Here is a 17354-nt window from a genome sequence, read left to right as displayed (position 1 = left end):
TGGTCTTCCACCGTTATTTCCTGCTCGGGGCGGATTGGGTGGGTTTTGACTTTTTCAGATCTAAGGCGGAATCTTCGCTAGGAAGTTCCTGCGTCTCAGATCGGATCTTCGCGGCTGCGTCCTGCTCAGCGGCGGTCGCGTCAACGCTACCTGCAGGTGGGTTTCCGTCGGAATCGACGGTTTCCCCGATGAAGATGTGTATGCCGCCAACTGGGACGATGGAGAGCTTGACGGGGTCGGTTTTAGCCGGAATCCAACACTCATCCGGAGGGACGATCGGCAGATTTCCGGCGTAAAGGACACGCCCCACAGCGATGGTGTCATCGTAGCTTCCCATGGCGGAACCCTCCCGGTTCCGGCCTCCAGCACGCCCGCAGGCCCCACGGTGGGCGCCAACCTGTCGTTGCCTGATCGACGGTACCTCGGAGGAGGGATCCTCACGAGGGGAGAAGAAGTAGGGGCCATAGGGCGGAGTGCACACGGGACGGTGGTACGCGAGTTACCCAGCTTTGGAACACCCGCACGATGACAGGGCCTACTGCTGCTTGTCTGGAATTATCTGGGCGCTTTCGCGTTGTTACAATGAGTTGTGGTTGTGCCTCTAGGGCTCCCAGGATCCGGCTTATATAGGCGCACGGATCTAGGGTTTACATGGAGAGTCCTAGCCGGAATACAAGTTGCCTAAGTACGGTACAATGTCTTGCCGTGTACGTCAAGGATCCGCCTTCCTCCAAGTACGTGCTCGGATCCGGATACTTCATGGGCCGTCACGGATCCGGCCTCCTTCGTAGGTCGGTAGAGATCCGGCTTCCTGTTCTCGGGCTGGACCTCATCCTTCGGGATCTACGAGCAAGCTGGGCCGCCCGATGGGCCACATGCCTCACCACCATCTATGGGCCACCCGGGCTTGCCGGATCTAGGCCATGCCGTTGATATACCCATAAAGTATACCCACAACACTTGTCATATGATGATCAACTTCAAAGTAAGAACCTCAAGGTTATTGGTATTTGACCAAGAAACCTAGAAGTTATTGATGTTGAAGTGTTTTTCTGAATAATGAGGAAAGCTAAAAGAGAAACTGCAAAAGATATTCTGGCAGAAAGAAAGAAAAGACTAGAAAGTCTAGCTCAGGTGTATATAAATGATATACATGTTATGGATGTATTCCTAGTTTAGTCACGCAACGAAATTCTTGGGTATTAGTACTATATTGGTTTGTATGAAGTGTCATACAAAACAACACAATACAAGAATACAATGGCCTAAGTGACTGACAAGGAATATGATAGGAATACACGTCTGGAACAAAATAAAGTGTTATTATGTTCGTCGTTGGCATTCTATCTAGCCCTTGGAATTTATAATAAAGAACTTAATAATTGTTATTTTGCTCCGGTCAAATGAAAACAATGAGTTGTTCAAATTATGACATTACTCCATATACGATGGATAAGTTATTATAAATCTTAATGGTGAAACACACATACATAACACTGACGCTAAAATGCCATAAGGCAAATGATTTGAATTCCACTTATTTATGGAACCGCCATTTAGGTCATGTTAGAAAGGAACGCATGAAGGAACTCCATGCAAATGGATTTTTGGAGTCATTTGATTTTTGAATCATTTGGCGCTTGCAAATCTTTTCTAAAGAGAATGATTAAAATACCGTTCATAGGCCAAAAGTTGAACGGGCAACTAACTTAGTGGAAAAATACATGATGATGTATGTGGTTCACTTGGGCATAGTTGTGTGCGGGAGATTCTTCTACTTCATGAAAACTTTCAACAATGAATTGAGTATATATATGTGGATATATTCAATAAGGAAGAAGTTTGAAACATTTGAATGGATTCAAATAAATTTCAGTATGAAGTGGAAATCATCGTAATAGAAATCAAATATCTATGATTGGATCATGGTGGAAATATTTGAATTACGAGTTTTAGCGAACATCTAAGAGAGTTATGAAATTGTTCTACAACTTACGCTTCTTGGAGTATCAAAGTGATGATGAAGTATCCAAGAGATATATCCAAACTTTGTTGGATCAATGATGAGATAAAATATTGATGCCATTATATTTTTGTGGATTATGCTTTAGTGACTACCGCTTTTACACTGAATAGAGCATCATAATGATCCGTTGAAATGACACCATACAAGTTATGGCATGGGTATAAACCCTAATAGTCAACCAAAATCGGATGAATGTCTTTGTTGGTTATCCCAGAGATTTAATTGGGAATTCTTCCCACGAGACAAAGACAAAAGTTTTTGTCAATGTTTCTTATTTCCGAGAAATTGTTTCGAGTGAAATATTTGAGTGGGAGGACAATATAATTTGATAAGGTTTATGAACCTGAGCATAATGATCAGAGTAGCGCAGCATCGGAATTGTTTTCGGAAGCGGCCACGACGATCATGGCTCTCATGACTACAAAGTGTTTTAGCCATGGAGATCGAAGTACATATTGAACCTTTGTAGGTATGGTTTACTTTGTGATCAAATAAATGATTTGTGGACAAAGGATTGATTTTGAACAATGATAAACCAACTACAAAACAGAGAAGTTATGATGGGCCCTGACTCCATTAAAATGGCCATGCGCCATGAAATCCAAGATAGATGAATACTTTATGAAAGAAAATGGATCTATGAAATTGATAGACTTGGATGAAATATCCTTGAAGAAAGCTTGACTTATCGAAAAATTGTTTACGACAAAGTTCAAAGAGTTGAATACGATAAGATTAGATCTTCCGGATAGACAATGCTTATAGTCTATGTGGATTATTCTAGTAATCACTACATATTTCTTTTATGAGATATGCTAGTAGGATGGCAAAATACAAGATACAACCAAGAGTTTTGCTGGTCCGTGGAATACTAGATAGGTATACAAGCTTCAATTGGATGAAGTAAGTATCACGGAGTTGGAATCTTCACCAGATGAAATAGTCAAAGAGTTTTTGATTTCTTCAGAGACGATGAAGAGGCTTGCATTTGCAAGAAATTAAGTGGGAGCGCTAAGACACATTTATAATACTTTATGTAGGTGACATATAGTTGGTTATAAATGATGTAATTATATACTTGATTAAAAAGGTTTCATTGAGAATTAACTTCAATGAAAGGATATGGATCGAAACAAATTTAGTGTCAAAATCTATGAAGATAGATTGAAACACATAAATAAGTTTAAGTCAAAGTACATATGATGGATATTGAAGTAGTTCAATATAGAAATATTAAGAAAATGTTCTTGTCATGTGAAGGTTTAACAAGACTTGAGTGTATCTGACACTCAATGAGTAAAAACACATGAGTGATTATAGATCACGAATAATATGTACACAATCAGATATCATGTGCTATAAAGTGTTATGAGCATATACCAGAATGATTCATATGATGATCATTGGACGACGAGTAAGAATATCCTTGAGTACTTTAGAAGAACTAAGGATATATATATATATATTTGTATGAAGAAATGACAAACAAATCGCTGCAAGGTGTTACACCGATATTGGTTTTGTCACATATAAAATATAATTTCAATCTCAAATTAGACTAAGTGTTGTTTAAAAGGTAGCACAATGAGCTAGAAGTTGTCTATGCTAGATTTAGAAGAGTTCTAAATATTGTGACGGATTCTACAAAAGAAGGCAGAGTATGCCATTATTTTGACAATGACAAAGGATGTTAAGTCAAGAGGTTCTTTGAGAATTTGGTGTAGTTCCGACAGAGTCAGAACTTTGAAGCTATATTGTGTGTGACAATATTAGTGACATATTTCAGACAGCGGAATTAAGGTTCCACCAGAAGATCAAATATATTTAATGCCAACTCATTTGGAAATGAGTGATGCGTTGAGACGCAAATGAATTACAAAATACATACGTTTCTGAGCGTGTCAGATCCGATGACTAAAAACCTCTCCCGTGAGCAATACATGATAAAGCACCAGAAGGCCAAGGTGTTATATCTTTACAAATGTAAACTAGATTATTGACTCTAGTGCAAGTGGGAGATCGAAGGAGATATGCCCTAGAGGCAATAATAAAATGGTTATTATTTATATCTTTATGTTTATGATAAATTTTTATATATCATGCTATAATTGTATTAACCGAAACATTAGTACATGTGTGATATGTAGACAACAAGAAGTCCCTAGTATGCCTCTTAAACTAGCTTGTTGATTAATGGATGATTAGTTTCATAATCATGAACATTGGATGTTATTAATAACAAGGTTATATCATTATATGAATGATGTAATGGACACACCCAATTAAGCGTAGCATAAGATCTCGTCATTAAGTTATTTGCTATAAGCTTTCGATACATAGTTACCTAGTCCTTATGACCATGAGATCATGTAAATCACTTATACCGGAAAGGTACTTTGATTACATCAAACGCCACTGCGTAAATGGGTGGTTATAAAAGTGGGATTAAGTATCCGGAAAGTATGAGTTGAGGCATATGGATCGGATTTGTCCATCCCGATAACGGATAGATATACTCTGGGCCCTCTCGGTGGAATGTCGTCTAATGTCTTGCAAGCATATGAATAAGTTCATAAGAGACCACATACCACGGTACGAGTAAAGAGTACTTGTCAGGAGACGAGGATGAACAAGGTATAGGTGATACCGAAGATCAAACCTCGGACAAGTAAAATATCGCGTGACAAAGGAAATTGGTATCATATGTGAATGGTTCATTCGATCACTAAAGTCATCGTTGAATATGTGGGAGCCATTATGGATCTCCAGATCCCGCTATTGGTTATTGGTCGGAGTGAGTACTCAACCATGTCCGCATAGTTCACGAACCGTAGGGTGACACACTTAAAGTTGGATGTTGAAATGGTAGAACTTGAATATGGAATGGAGTTCGAATATTTGTTCGGAGTCCCGGATGAGATCCCGGACATCACGAGGAGTTCAGGAATGGTCCGGAGAATAAGATTCATATATAGGAAGTCATATTCCAAGTTTGGAAATGATCCGGTGCATTTATGGCAGGTTCTAGAAGGTTTTAGAAAAGTCCGGAAGAAATCACCATGGAAAGTAGAGTCCCGGAGGGACTCCACCTTGCATGGCCAGCCAACCCTAAAGGGGAGGAGTCCAAGGTGGACTCCCCTAGGGTGGCCGGCCAACCCCCCTCATGGAAGGGGGAATCCCACCCCAAGTGGGATTCCCACCTTGGGTAGGTTTCCCTACATATGGGAGGTTTCATTGTTGGGGTCTTATTCGAAGACTTGGATACCAACACTTGGGGATTTCCACCTATATAATGAGGAGGAGAGGGAGGGGCTGCCCACTCTTGGCCGCACCACCTAGGGCTGCCCTTGGCCGGCACCCTAGCCTCCCCCTCTCTCCCCAAACCCTAGCGGTATCTCTCCTCCACCACATCCCGCACGCTTAAGCGAAGCTCCATCGGATTTCTCCACCACCACCGACACCACGCCGTCGTGCTGTCGGATTCAAGAGGAGTTACTACTTCCGATGCCCGCTGGAACGGGGAGGTGGACGTCGTCTTCATCAACAACCGAACGTGTGACCGAGTACGGAGGTGCTGCCCGTTCGTGGCGCCGGAACCGATCGTGATCAAGATCTTCTACGCGCTTTTGCAAGCGGCAAGTGAACGTCTACCGCAGCAACAAGAGCCTCATCTTGTAGGCTTTGGAATCTCTTCAAGGGTGAGACTCGATACCCCCTCGTTGCTACCGTCTTCTAGATTGCATCTTGGCTTGGATTGCGTGTTCGCGGTAGGAAATTTTTTTGTTTTCTATGCAACGTTATCTACATCTACGACATGGACCTCGCCTTGTATTTTCTTCGACTTCGGAGATGATTATGCTTGGAGTCTCTACGCAAGTCTTCGACTTCCCTAGACACTCGGGGGCTACTAACATGGGTATACCCTTCGGGTACCCATTATTGGTATACCTGGATCGGCTCGGCCCAATATGGAGAAGGTCCAACAAGGCAACCCGAATAAGTAGTCGACTAGGACTCTTGTAAAACCCTAGGCTGGTTGCATATATAAAGCTAGCCAGGGCACCCGAAATAAGGGGGACAATAGATAGACAACATAGCTCCGCCTACGGCGGCACCTCGTAAACACATCTATGATCATATACCTGGATTGCTAGCGGCACGTAGGGATCCTCCACCGATGGGACCCGAAGCTGGGTACGTCGTGTGCCTAATCTCGCTCCCGGAATCTCCATTGTCGCTCTCTCCCGAAACCCAAGTCTACAATACGTAGGCATTGCCGAGGTGTTCCATCGTCGCCGAGCGATTTGAGCGAGCAAAGAGACTGGGCGGAAAGAACTTTGGAAAAATTGGGTGAGTGAGGACTCGAGCAATTGATGTCCACATAAAGAGATAAGGAGAGAGACGAGAGGAATCTCCGTGTGTGGACAGAGATAAAGGAGATATGAAAAAAAAAGTGAAGAGAGACATTGAGTAAAGAGATCTGTACCGTTGAATCGTACAAGAATCCAAGGGCACGGAGGCAAGATCTGTGGGAGTTTCATTTCAGCCAATCAGGAACTAGAGGCTTTGCCGAGTGTCTAGAAAAAGTACACGGCAAAGATCTTTGCTGTGTGTATACACTCGGCAAAGCTGTTGCACCGTCACGGCGCCGTCTGCTTCGATCGGGGTAGACACGTGTTACTTTGTTTGCTGAGGGCATATTATTTGCCGTGTGTTATTTAGATCTTTACCGAGTGGTTTCCCTTTGCCGTGTGTTTTTTAAAATTTTGCTGAGTTGGTTTTCTTTGCCGTGCTCTTTTTGGCCGACACACGGCAAAACTGCTCTTTGCCGTGTTCCGCATAAATATACGCTCAGCAAAGAATCGTGTACACGGCAATGACAAATTTTCCCGTAGTGAGTCATTCTATAAATTCCTAAAAAGGGAAAAAGAGAACTTCATTCCCACACTAGGAAGGGAAAAGAAGAAGCTTGCCATCTTGGAAATTAGCTGCACTTAGCTCACCCCTTCCGGCTTGGTGGAGCGTGAGCAAAAATCACGAAATCAATTGTATTTATGACTAAGCTATGTCTATATATCGCCATACCTAGACAAAGTTGAGAAGCTTTTTTTTGGTACGTAGGGATTACAAAATTCTGAATTTGTTCATTGCATTATTTTTTTATCACGTTATATATTTTTCATTACATTATGTTAACCACATCGTAGTATACCCATAGCCAAACCCAACGAGCCAGAAAAAAGTCGCGTACATGCTGATAAAAAAACATGTCAGAAATTTAAATTCTACTACCGTAGGATGGCGCGGCAGAGTACGCCTGGGTCTATCTAGTTGCTTTGAAGCAAATACATTTGGACTGTGCTATCTAGGACAATGCCCTAGATTAGCATTCCATGGGCACATAATTAATCTGGCAATCGAATGAATTTAATGTGGCAACACAATCATACAACCTACTACCACCACATGCATGCAGCCCACTGCTACATAAGATTCCATTTGTTTTCAAACTTTAAAATGTTTTATATCATGAGGTGTAACTCGAAATTTAGATTTGTTTTCAAGATTATCTTCTTGCGATGCGATTTTAAAACTAGATTCCATGTTGATATGTTTTGACAATATTTTTTGCAATCCTAGTCACCTTGGTTACCAGGTTAATATGGCAACTATAGTAAATTAACCTAGCAACCGATGTCTCAAAAAATATCGTCAAAACATATTAAGACGTGATCTTGTTTTAAAGCCCTCATGGATACACACTCAGCGGTGAAAACAATTTATCAATTGGATTAACGGTTTAAGAGAAAAATCATTTTGAATTCGTGAAATTGGAAAAGATTATGTGCATGCATGTGTGCATTGGTTTCTCCTCGCTATATGGAGTTGGCTGATGCCTTGTTGTTGCATGGAATTGCTTCCTAGGGACCGACTACATTTTGTGTGTCTGGGCTCTACTGAAGAACAACTTTTTGCGTGTTGATTATAACATACTTTGAGGGCGAAGCTGCAAAATTGCAGGACTTACGGGAAACCAAAAAGGCTGTCGTTTTATTGTTCGTGCCAAGCTGGGCTCTGAATCGGTATTTTATATTCGACCTTTTGAAACCGGCCCGAGAATACCCAGGCGTAGTTGACGAGGGTGAACTCCAGGCCTTGTTCGCGGCTTGGGCTTTGCTGGCGAGGACCAAACAAAGAGGTCGGTTTTGTTCCGTCCCAGATTACCCCCACCCACACAATACTATCCACCGCCGCCGCTGCAATCCCCCTCCCCGACCTCCCCCATCCCCTTCCCATCTGCCTCGCGGAAGTTCGGTCGTCGGCATGCGTGGCAAGCGTGGTCCACGCATCGGCGCTGGTTGTCCATATGGCGTTACGGATGATAGCGAGGAGCAGGACATACGCGTCCTTCTTGATCACATCCATGGGTTCTACGAGGCGGCGCTCCATCTGCTGCCGGTAGAGACTCTCCCCTCGCTGGCCCCGCGTCTTCTTGAGGCCGGCATGTGCTTAGGCTTCCTCGACCCAGTCTCCAACATCATCGCCAACACCATTGCCTACTCCCCCCCTTCACCGAGGCCAAGACCCGACGACGACGACGACGACGACGACGCGAACTCGATCCTCTCCAAGGTCATCGCCGACCCTTGCAACAATCTCAACCATGACATGTTTATACCCCCAGAGGAGATCGTTTGTATGAACATCGCGCGGAGGTCGTTGCGAGGTCTCATCAGCTTCCTCACCTTCCACTTCCGCTTCTTGGCCTACACGGAAGCCATTCGCTACCTGCGTCTGGCCGGTGCTGATCTCCTCGCCGCCGTGCGGCTCATCAAGCAAGATCGTGACAGTGACAGCATCCCCGTTTTCAACTTCACCTCCCCCTTTTCCAAGATGGCGCTCTACTGTGCCGCAGTGTCCGCGGCGCACCCAAAGTCGTCTGTCCTGGTGAGAGCGTCGCTGTCGCTTGCTTCTCGGATGGTAAAGGTCACCCACTTATTGTCTAGAGACAACTGCCTCACCAATGCATCAATCAAACGCCTCACCGGGTGGCTCAGCAAAGATCCTAAGATTGTAAGAAGGAAACTGATGTGTCTTGCGCTGGATCTTGCTTCTTCGCGTCAGCAGATTACAGATAGACAAGAGAGAAAGAGAAAGAGGGACGAGCCGATGATGCCCGGGGACACAGGACCTGTGCAGAAGAACTCGCACAGGAACCCGCCCATGCATTCCGCATTCGGATACACACAGTCTCTGAAACTCTTGCTTCTCGGCAAGATCCATGCTCTCTACCTAGAGGCACTCGCCCTGATGCCTGGGGATGCCTTGCGAAAGACTCAGCACAACAACCTCATCAAGGGCGGCTACTGCTACGGCCCCATGGATCCCGTCTCCAACATCATCCTCAACACTGTCTGGTATGGCGCCATGTTTCCCACAACCAAAGATTTCGAGCTAGCCTTTGATGTGAGCATGATTTGCACCAGACACCTTGCTCGTGTCGAGTGCTGCTCACTCTACGGCCTTGTTGCCTTCCTCCGCAAACGTTTCGTCACTCTCACGGAAAATCATGCTATGTGGTACCTTCTTATGAACAATGCCGACCTTCGGGAAGCAATGGAGAAGGTTCAGGAAGCTGGTCATGTTATGTCTGGCTCTTACTTCGATGGCCTTAAGGAAGCGGCGGTTCAGTCATGTCACCCTGACTGTGATGCACTCCTGGAATTCATAGGCTTGCATTCCGCTGACATGCCATATAAACAGGCTTCTACACTTACATATTGCAGGCTTGAGCACCTCGTGAGTACTATGCTATCCAAATCTTCACCTGCCAAGTCAGCTGAGTGTGTTGAGCAATCGACCAATGCAGCCTTGAGCTCAGAGATCTTAAATGAAAACCAGAGAATGTTTATTGTGGCGGCTAAAGAAAAATTTAAGGCTGACCAGGGATTCTTTGTCAAGAAAGTCAATGCTGCGCTGCAAGAATTTTCTCAGGAAAAAGGGGTCAGTGTATTTTTTTTTTCTTTTCTTGCTCGAAGTTGCTACCATGCACTTATTTAGTTCCATTTGCTACAAAATCTTTCTTGCTATATATAGGTGGACTATGAACTCCATATTATTTGCGGTGTGAATCCTGAGGTTACTAAACGATCAAGTCTTAGTCTGTTCAAGAGGAACTTCAAATATGAATATTTCCATATCAACTTTTTGGCAACTGTCAAGGTATCAAATGAAGCTGGCACAACTCCAGAACTGTTCTTCGCTGAATGCAGCAATAGTGATAAAGATATGGAGAAAAGAGCATCCTTGTGCTTCCCTGTTAAAGATTCCTCGGTGGATGATGGTATGCTCTCAACTCTCAGTTCACATGTACATACTAGGTGTCCAATGGTACTTTGTTGTGTGGTTGTTTGGTTAGCAATCTGAATTGCTTTGACTGCATATCTGAAGCTGTGTTCCCTCTTCTGTGAATACTGACATGCATATCTATACTGTTGAGAACAGAGGGGATGATGCGGTAGTAGTATCGTTTTCCTTTTGTTATTGTTCTTGTTTAGGTTAGTGAATACCGTTTTGCATACAGTCACAAATTTAGGCCTACAAACACACTTAGTTTTCCATACAGGCTTGCAAATATATATATATAAGTAGGTGATGAAATAGCGCGCTATAACAAAATAGCGTGGGTCTAAAAATACGCTATTAGCATGCTATAGCGTGCTATTAACGCGAATAGCGCGCTATAGCGCCGAAATAGCATAGCGTCGGCTCTCCAGATATGCTATAGCGTGCTATTAGCGTTGGAATAGCGCGCTATTTTTTTCCATGATATGGACGCATGTACTATGCATCTGCTTTAATTTGCAAAGTGTCGTGTTGGTACTTTTTGAGTAGTACTATGTACTATTGCTAGTATATGCTGTATGTATTCACGCTGTTTTGCATGCACATATCCAGTACTTCCATGTGTATTCATTTACTCTTGCAAATAATTTATGTGCAAAAGTGTGCATTCCCTATGTATACATGGCACTGCACTCCCGCTGAGCTGAATACTTTTTTTTTGAGGAAGGATCCGATGCATAAATCAGGAAACTCAGTACAAATTACATCTAGGTCCCAAAGAAACAAAAAAATTCAGAAGAACCCAGAAATTTGCACGGAGCACCGCGAGTCAGCTGAAGAGATCACAATCAGATCCAGATCTTGCCCCAAGCACCTAGGCGACGGCGGCGCCGCCGCGAAGAAGTCGCCGCCACAACTCGTAGATGGCCGCAGGAGCTGTCCGCCGCTGAAGGATGGATCCGAGCCTCGCTGAACGTGCACGGCCACAGCAGCCGCTCCCCGCCGCCACCCTTCTTCCAGCTGACGCCGCACCGCCTAGGTCCACCACCACGAGCCCCGCACCACCTCCGGACGCAGCTCCCCTGCCACCATGGCCGGCCGGAGCTGAAACGTCGACGAAGGAACACCAGCACCCCCACCAACAAAACGGAACACGAAACTCCACCACCTCCTCCCCTCGTCACCACGGCCGGCCGGAGGAGGAAAAGCGGAGAGTCGCCCCCGACGTAGAACCTTCACAACCTCCCCGGCAACGAAGACGAAGCCGGAACGGGAAAGGAGGGGACCAAAACCCGCACTCTGATGCCATCGCCACCGTCTTCGATGTCGTCAGGAGGCACACACACCTAGATAACACACCTATCTACACGCACGGACGGCTGCTGAAGCTCCCCCCACCTCACGGTGCCGGAACAGCGACCGGAGGCGGAAGGGAGCGGCGGAAACGCCGGCGAGAACTCGAACCTTCGAGTCGCCCCCGAGTCGCCTGCCCGCTGAGCTGAATACTAGGTGTGTTGAGATTCTCAAATTCAGATAACTAAGGACTTGAAGTGGCAAATCCAAAACCCTACAAGCATATTGCAGAATAGATGAGTAGAGCAGCTGTTCTTAGGGTTTTTAGTAACATATGGCCTGAGGATTCCTGTACGAGCAATGTGTGCCATTAGATTTTGATCTAATGATTCAGGTAGATTGGGAATCGGGTAGCACCAGGTGTAGGTGTAGCAGTAGCACATGATGTGTTCTCCTGGTAGTGTCAGGGGGTGAATTATGTGTTTCTTCAGTTTATTTCGCTGTGTCATTTAAGTTGTTGCTTATTCTAATACCTAATGGCAAATCATGATCACCACTAGTTTGTTTATTCCTGCATCTACAACACAAAGTGCGTTAGTTTACATCTGAAAACCTCTAGTTCTTTCTATTTTCGGGCTGTGATATCTAATTTACTCTTATTATTTCTTGGAAGCTCGCTGTTTTTGCTGTGAGATGAACGGGATAAAGATAGTGCATCCAAACCTTGAACTTTATCATGGGCTTCATGATTTCAAAAAGATTGCTTCTGGGGAACATGGCGTCGTGAATGAACACATCATTAGTTCCTATGACTTGCATGCTGACGAGATGTGTACAATCAAAGAGGACTGGATCTTCTTTGATCCTAATATGGATGAAGTGATTGCTCTGAAGAATCCTTGTAAAGATTGGGCTAGAAAGATCCGGGAATGGGGCAGAATCTGTTGATGTTATCATTATATAAAGCTATTATGCTACTCCTGTTAAATTCTGTATTCTCTAGTATGGTTTGTTGTTACTTGAGCTACTCTTCAAGAACTCTAGATGGTTAACAGTATGTTTAATTCTGATGGTTTGCTATCATTCGAGGTACTCTCAGTCACATGACTTGAGTAGCTGAGTATATGTTTCCTACTCTCTTTTGTTGTCTGCAACATTGTGTAAATGTAATTCGACCTCCATCAGGCGTATATCTACGGGATTAGAGATGTATTATGTTTCTGATACCTCTACCAATGTATATACAGATCTTATTCGAGGATGGTTTGTTATCTTATTCGTATCGAGGCAACAGACTACTATATACTACCTCCATCTCAAGGCTTAAGGTTTTTCTTTTGGAAATGTCAAACTATGTCAAGTTTGATTAAGTTTATACCAAAAATTGTTAACATGCAAAATACACAATCAATATCATTAGAGCATCTCTAATAGACTCGCACGCAAGTCTGGAGCGCTAAAAAATTTATACAGTGCGAGTTTTGCACTTTTCAGGCGTGGGAACGACTGAAGCTTTTCGTACCCCAAAAAATATAACACGCAGAAACAATGCTTTCTCAGACGCGCTAAAATACAGCGCCACAAGCAAGATTTGGCACAATATGTCACTGAAACAAGATCAGACACAAGACTGAAAATAGATTTGAAAAGTACATACACATTGCAACATACTACGATAAATAAAATCCGAGTTTTGCACTTTTCATGCATGGGCACGATTGAAGCTTTTCGTACGCTAAAAAACATAACACGTAGAAACAACGCTTTTTCAGAGGCGCTAAAATACAGCGCCACAAGCAAGATTTGGCACAATATGTCACTGAAACAAGATCAGACACAAGACTGAAAATAGATTTGAAAAGTACATTAACATTGCAACATACTACGATAAATAAAATCTACTCTAAAACCTTGTCATAAAAAGTCCAATCCTGATGACGACCATGGTCCGGTCAACACCAAATCCGCCCAACGATCATCGTCGTTGTCAGCGGTTCGCGGGCAGGCGTAATGTGCCTTGATGAACCTCTTGCGTGCGGGAATGGCCTCCTTCCTCGCCATGCGCTTCACCTTCTTCCGCGCGAAGAAGGCCTGCTCATCGATGACGTCCTACGGGAAGGCGGCGCGCCACGCCTCCATGGCTGCCTCCGCAAGGGTGAGGCGGCGCTGAAGATGGCGGCAGCGGCGACGCGCTCCGCGGTGATGACGTTGTCCAGGCTGGCCACGAACTCGGCTTCCTCTAGCGACACGCAGTCGTGGAAGTTTATTTGGCTGCGCGGGAGCCCGAGCCACAAGGTCACGGCGTTGTAGGCGTGTGCCACCTCGTTCGCCGTGTCAAAGGTGCCGAGGGTGAAGCGAGCGCCGGTGGCGCAGATCTCCGTGTAGAAGGTGCCCGCCCGCCGCCCGCGGACGCCGACGTACCCGGAGGAGTTCCGTCGGGTAGGCATGGCGAGTGCGCGGTCTCGGCGGTGGCGCGGCGCGTGATAGAGGAGAGGGTGCGTGGCCGATGAGAGGGTGTGGGCGCGTGGCGGGAGGAGAAAGTTTAGCGGTTGGAAGGACACGTCGCGCCTTGTATTGTAGCGCGTGTGGTAGCAAATGCGCCAACTATCCCACGTTTAGCGCGCGCTTTTTCGTCCTCGCATCTGTTGGAGTGCGTGTTTTCGTGGCGGTTTTTGCCGCGTGGGCGCGATTTAGCGCTTTTGTTGGCGATGCTCTTAGATAGACAATGAAGCATATTTTCATACAATATCTACAATATATCATACTTGTTGATAGTATTTTCTAAAAATTTGATCAAATTTCAGTTGTTTTACTTTAAAGAAAAATAACGTTAAGCCATGGGATGGAGGTAGTATATGCCAGAACAGATTCGGTAGCCAAATGCGTACTTATCCAAACCTCCCTTAAATCTGGGCATAATTTGGTCTGACCAAACCTCACACCAAGCCACACACTCGTGTTCTATGCAAAAGTTAGGGGCCTTGTTGTTTTTTTAATTTTCTTTTAGATCATGTATGTAATGTTCAACCAATGCCGACGAATGAGGGCCTGGGCCTTATCGGTTCAAAAAAAGAACCATCCAAACCGCAATAAAAAAACTTTGTGGTGATCTTTCCGTGCCTATTTCTTGTTCCAATCAACCACACCAAGCATGTTAGTAGTGATCTCTTGGTGCGAAATTGCGCAGGAGAACCTGCGGATGCCCCCACCCCATATCTCACCTTCCGTTTTGCACCCAGAGCCGTCCATTAGTTGTATGCTTAGCGCAGTTATTGGGTGTATAACTACGCTGAAATCGTATTCTCAACCGTATATGTCTATCCCATAATATGGGGGGCCCACGACGTGACGTCATTTCAGCATTTATTCCTGCCATGTGCTGCTAATCCCACCTTTCTCATCTCCTTCTCGTCCCCCTACCAACTGCAAATCCCCTCTCATGTTCATCCGCACCAGATCTTCTGCTTTAATCTCCCTTATTCTTCACCCCTGCCTCCTGCCCCGACTCCATGGAGGCCCATATCCATGTTCCGCCGACGGCCGGGAACCACTTGGGGTGCGGCGTCATCTTCTTCCCCTCCGGCAGCCACGGCCGCCAGCTCCTCCATCTCGACTCCACCACCGGGAAGTGGTGTACGAGCAAAGTTGTGGCTATACCAGGCCTGTGGCCACTCCAGAGTTTCCTTGAAGGAATCGACGCAAAATAATTTTTGTTCTATGGTGCTTTGTTGGTCGGAGTGTAACAGTAGCTTTTTTCTCTAATCTCTCTCTCATGTCTTTCGGATATTTCATAGTCCAAATCATGTATAAGATCTGGCTTCGTTTCTGGTCAAATGAATTGGTCTGAAAGGTTTGATTTGTTGAGATTGCACATGGGAAATTTTCTTTTGTTGCCTCAAGTCTCCGATCTGTTTCTGTTACTTCCTATGGAACTTCGATTCTGTTATTTCCTGTTTTTGTCGATCTGAACATATGATTCAGGCTACCTGATGCAAAAGGAAATATGACATGAAAAGGGATCTGATCGGTCACCGTATCTTACTTTTTTTACTTAATGTTGCAAAAATTTCTTCTTCATATAGTTTTTTTTTTGCTGAATTAATCGGTCTATTCTTGTTCAACTAAATATTTTTTCACGGGAATCTCAACAATAAATGATATAATGCCAAATTTATAGATGGCTTGTTCTGAATAATTCTACTTGTTGATCTGTATGTGTTAATTGTGCTAGAAATTCTATATCATATACGACATCAGAAATTATTTTCTGGATCATATAAGAGCCTAAAAAATTAATGGTAAAATTTGCCAAGAAATCTCTAAACCAATTTTCCTGTTCTAATTGATTTATTGAATGACTCATCGGTGCATGTCACTATTAATTGCCCAAGCCGTGGCGGGCTGTACCAATGACGCCAGCAATGGCCTGTTAAATGCGTATATGTTTTAGAGGTCCGTATTGTCATTTACATCTACATTTCCTCATAAATGACCTTACCTTGTGCACAGATCAAGAAGCTAATAATGGACGTGCGGATTTCAGGGGGCGGCGTAGATGAGAGCCAAAAGTGCGGGTCATCTCTTGGTGCCTATTTCTATATCTTCCTCTGTCCGCAGTACTGACAAACATAGAAATATGACACCCATCGAGTGCTCCCAGTGCATTGCCAAACCACTTCCATTTGTAATCATCGGGAGGGTTGACACTAGGATCGGGAAGCTTGATAAAGTCACCACTTAGAGATAGGATGGCTGATAACACAATAGAGAAGTTCCTGCTGATAGTCTCTAAAGAGCGCTGGTATGTGCCACCCAAGATTCTCATTTTAATTCCATGTCCAACAGCTTGTAGGAACATAGCAAGATTTTCTTCTACTGTCACAAGTGTGCTATCTTTCAAACCACATTTCTCACGCAACATAGCACAAAGATCATGGAAGTTTCTTTTAGTTAAACGTAGCGTATCATAGCAAGCTGTCTTGAACCCGTCATATGTTTTTTTCAATATATACTTCCTATATGCAACCTTCTCCTCATCATCATTGAAGTATCCTAGGTCCCTCGGCGCCCTTTGCGTACTAAGATAAGCTAGAGCAAGACATGACATCTCGAAATATTTCTTTGTCAACAATATCCTTTTTCTTTTCCTTCTCTTGTTCTCTTCGGTAATGTAAGAAACCATCTCTAGTTGAGACATGATAAATAGCTACAATGCACACATCAAAACACTCATGTCTACATGACAATCAACTACAAACATTTATACATGATGCACATATGTAAGATATTCACATGTACCCTAGGCCAACATCAAACAATGAGTCAAAATTAGAAATTTTATACCTCCAATTGGCCTCAGCTGCTAGTACTTCTCCAAGAAATCTGCAATTAAAACAAATCACAATATTAGCCCAAAATTGCAGCTGTATGGCTGCTGCATAGCAAGGAATAAATGGAGTTGAGCAAGGCCATGGAGGGAGCCACCCAAAACCGGTGCTATTCACCCTCCGACGGCCACCGTTTAGACTACAACCGCCGTCGGCGCCCACCTGTCGCCGGCTCTCTTCCATGGCAATTTCTAGGGTTAGGACCGGGAGAGGAGAGGGGCGGCCAGGGGGTAGGGCCAAGGCGCGCGCCAGAGCGGCCATGGGATAGGGCGAGGAGAGGGAGGCGCGTCCAGGGAGAAGAG

At 44.5% G+C, this 17354-nt stretch overlaps 1 protein-coding gene across 1 annotated transcript; it reads left to right on the top strand.

Moving 5' to 3' along the window:
* Positions 1-8298: 8298 nt before the first annotated feature.
* LOC124653021 lies at positions 8299-12923 on the top strand. Its single transcript, XM_047192076.1, has 3 exons — positions 8299-10030; positions 10124-10370; positions 12339-12923. Exons 1-3 carry the CDS (start codon positions 8351-8353, stop codon positions 12611-12613), a joined length of 2202 nt encoding a protein of 733 aa, XP_047048032.1. The 5' UTR covers positions 8299-8350; the 3' UTR covers positions 12614-12923.
* Positions 12924-17354: the final 4431 nt, after the last annotated feature.

This window comes from Lolium rigidum, chromosome 5 (genome assembly GCF_022539505.1).
Source record: "Lolium rigidum isolate FL_2022 chromosome 5, APGP_CSIRO_Lrig_0.1, whole genome shotgun sequence".
Lineage (NCBI taxonomy): Eukaryota > Viridiplantae > Streptophyta > Magnoliopsida > Poales > Poaceae > Lolium > Lolium rigidum.
Note: the sequence above shows the minus strand (reverse complement) of the source record. Positions and strands in the feature narration are given on the sequence as shown.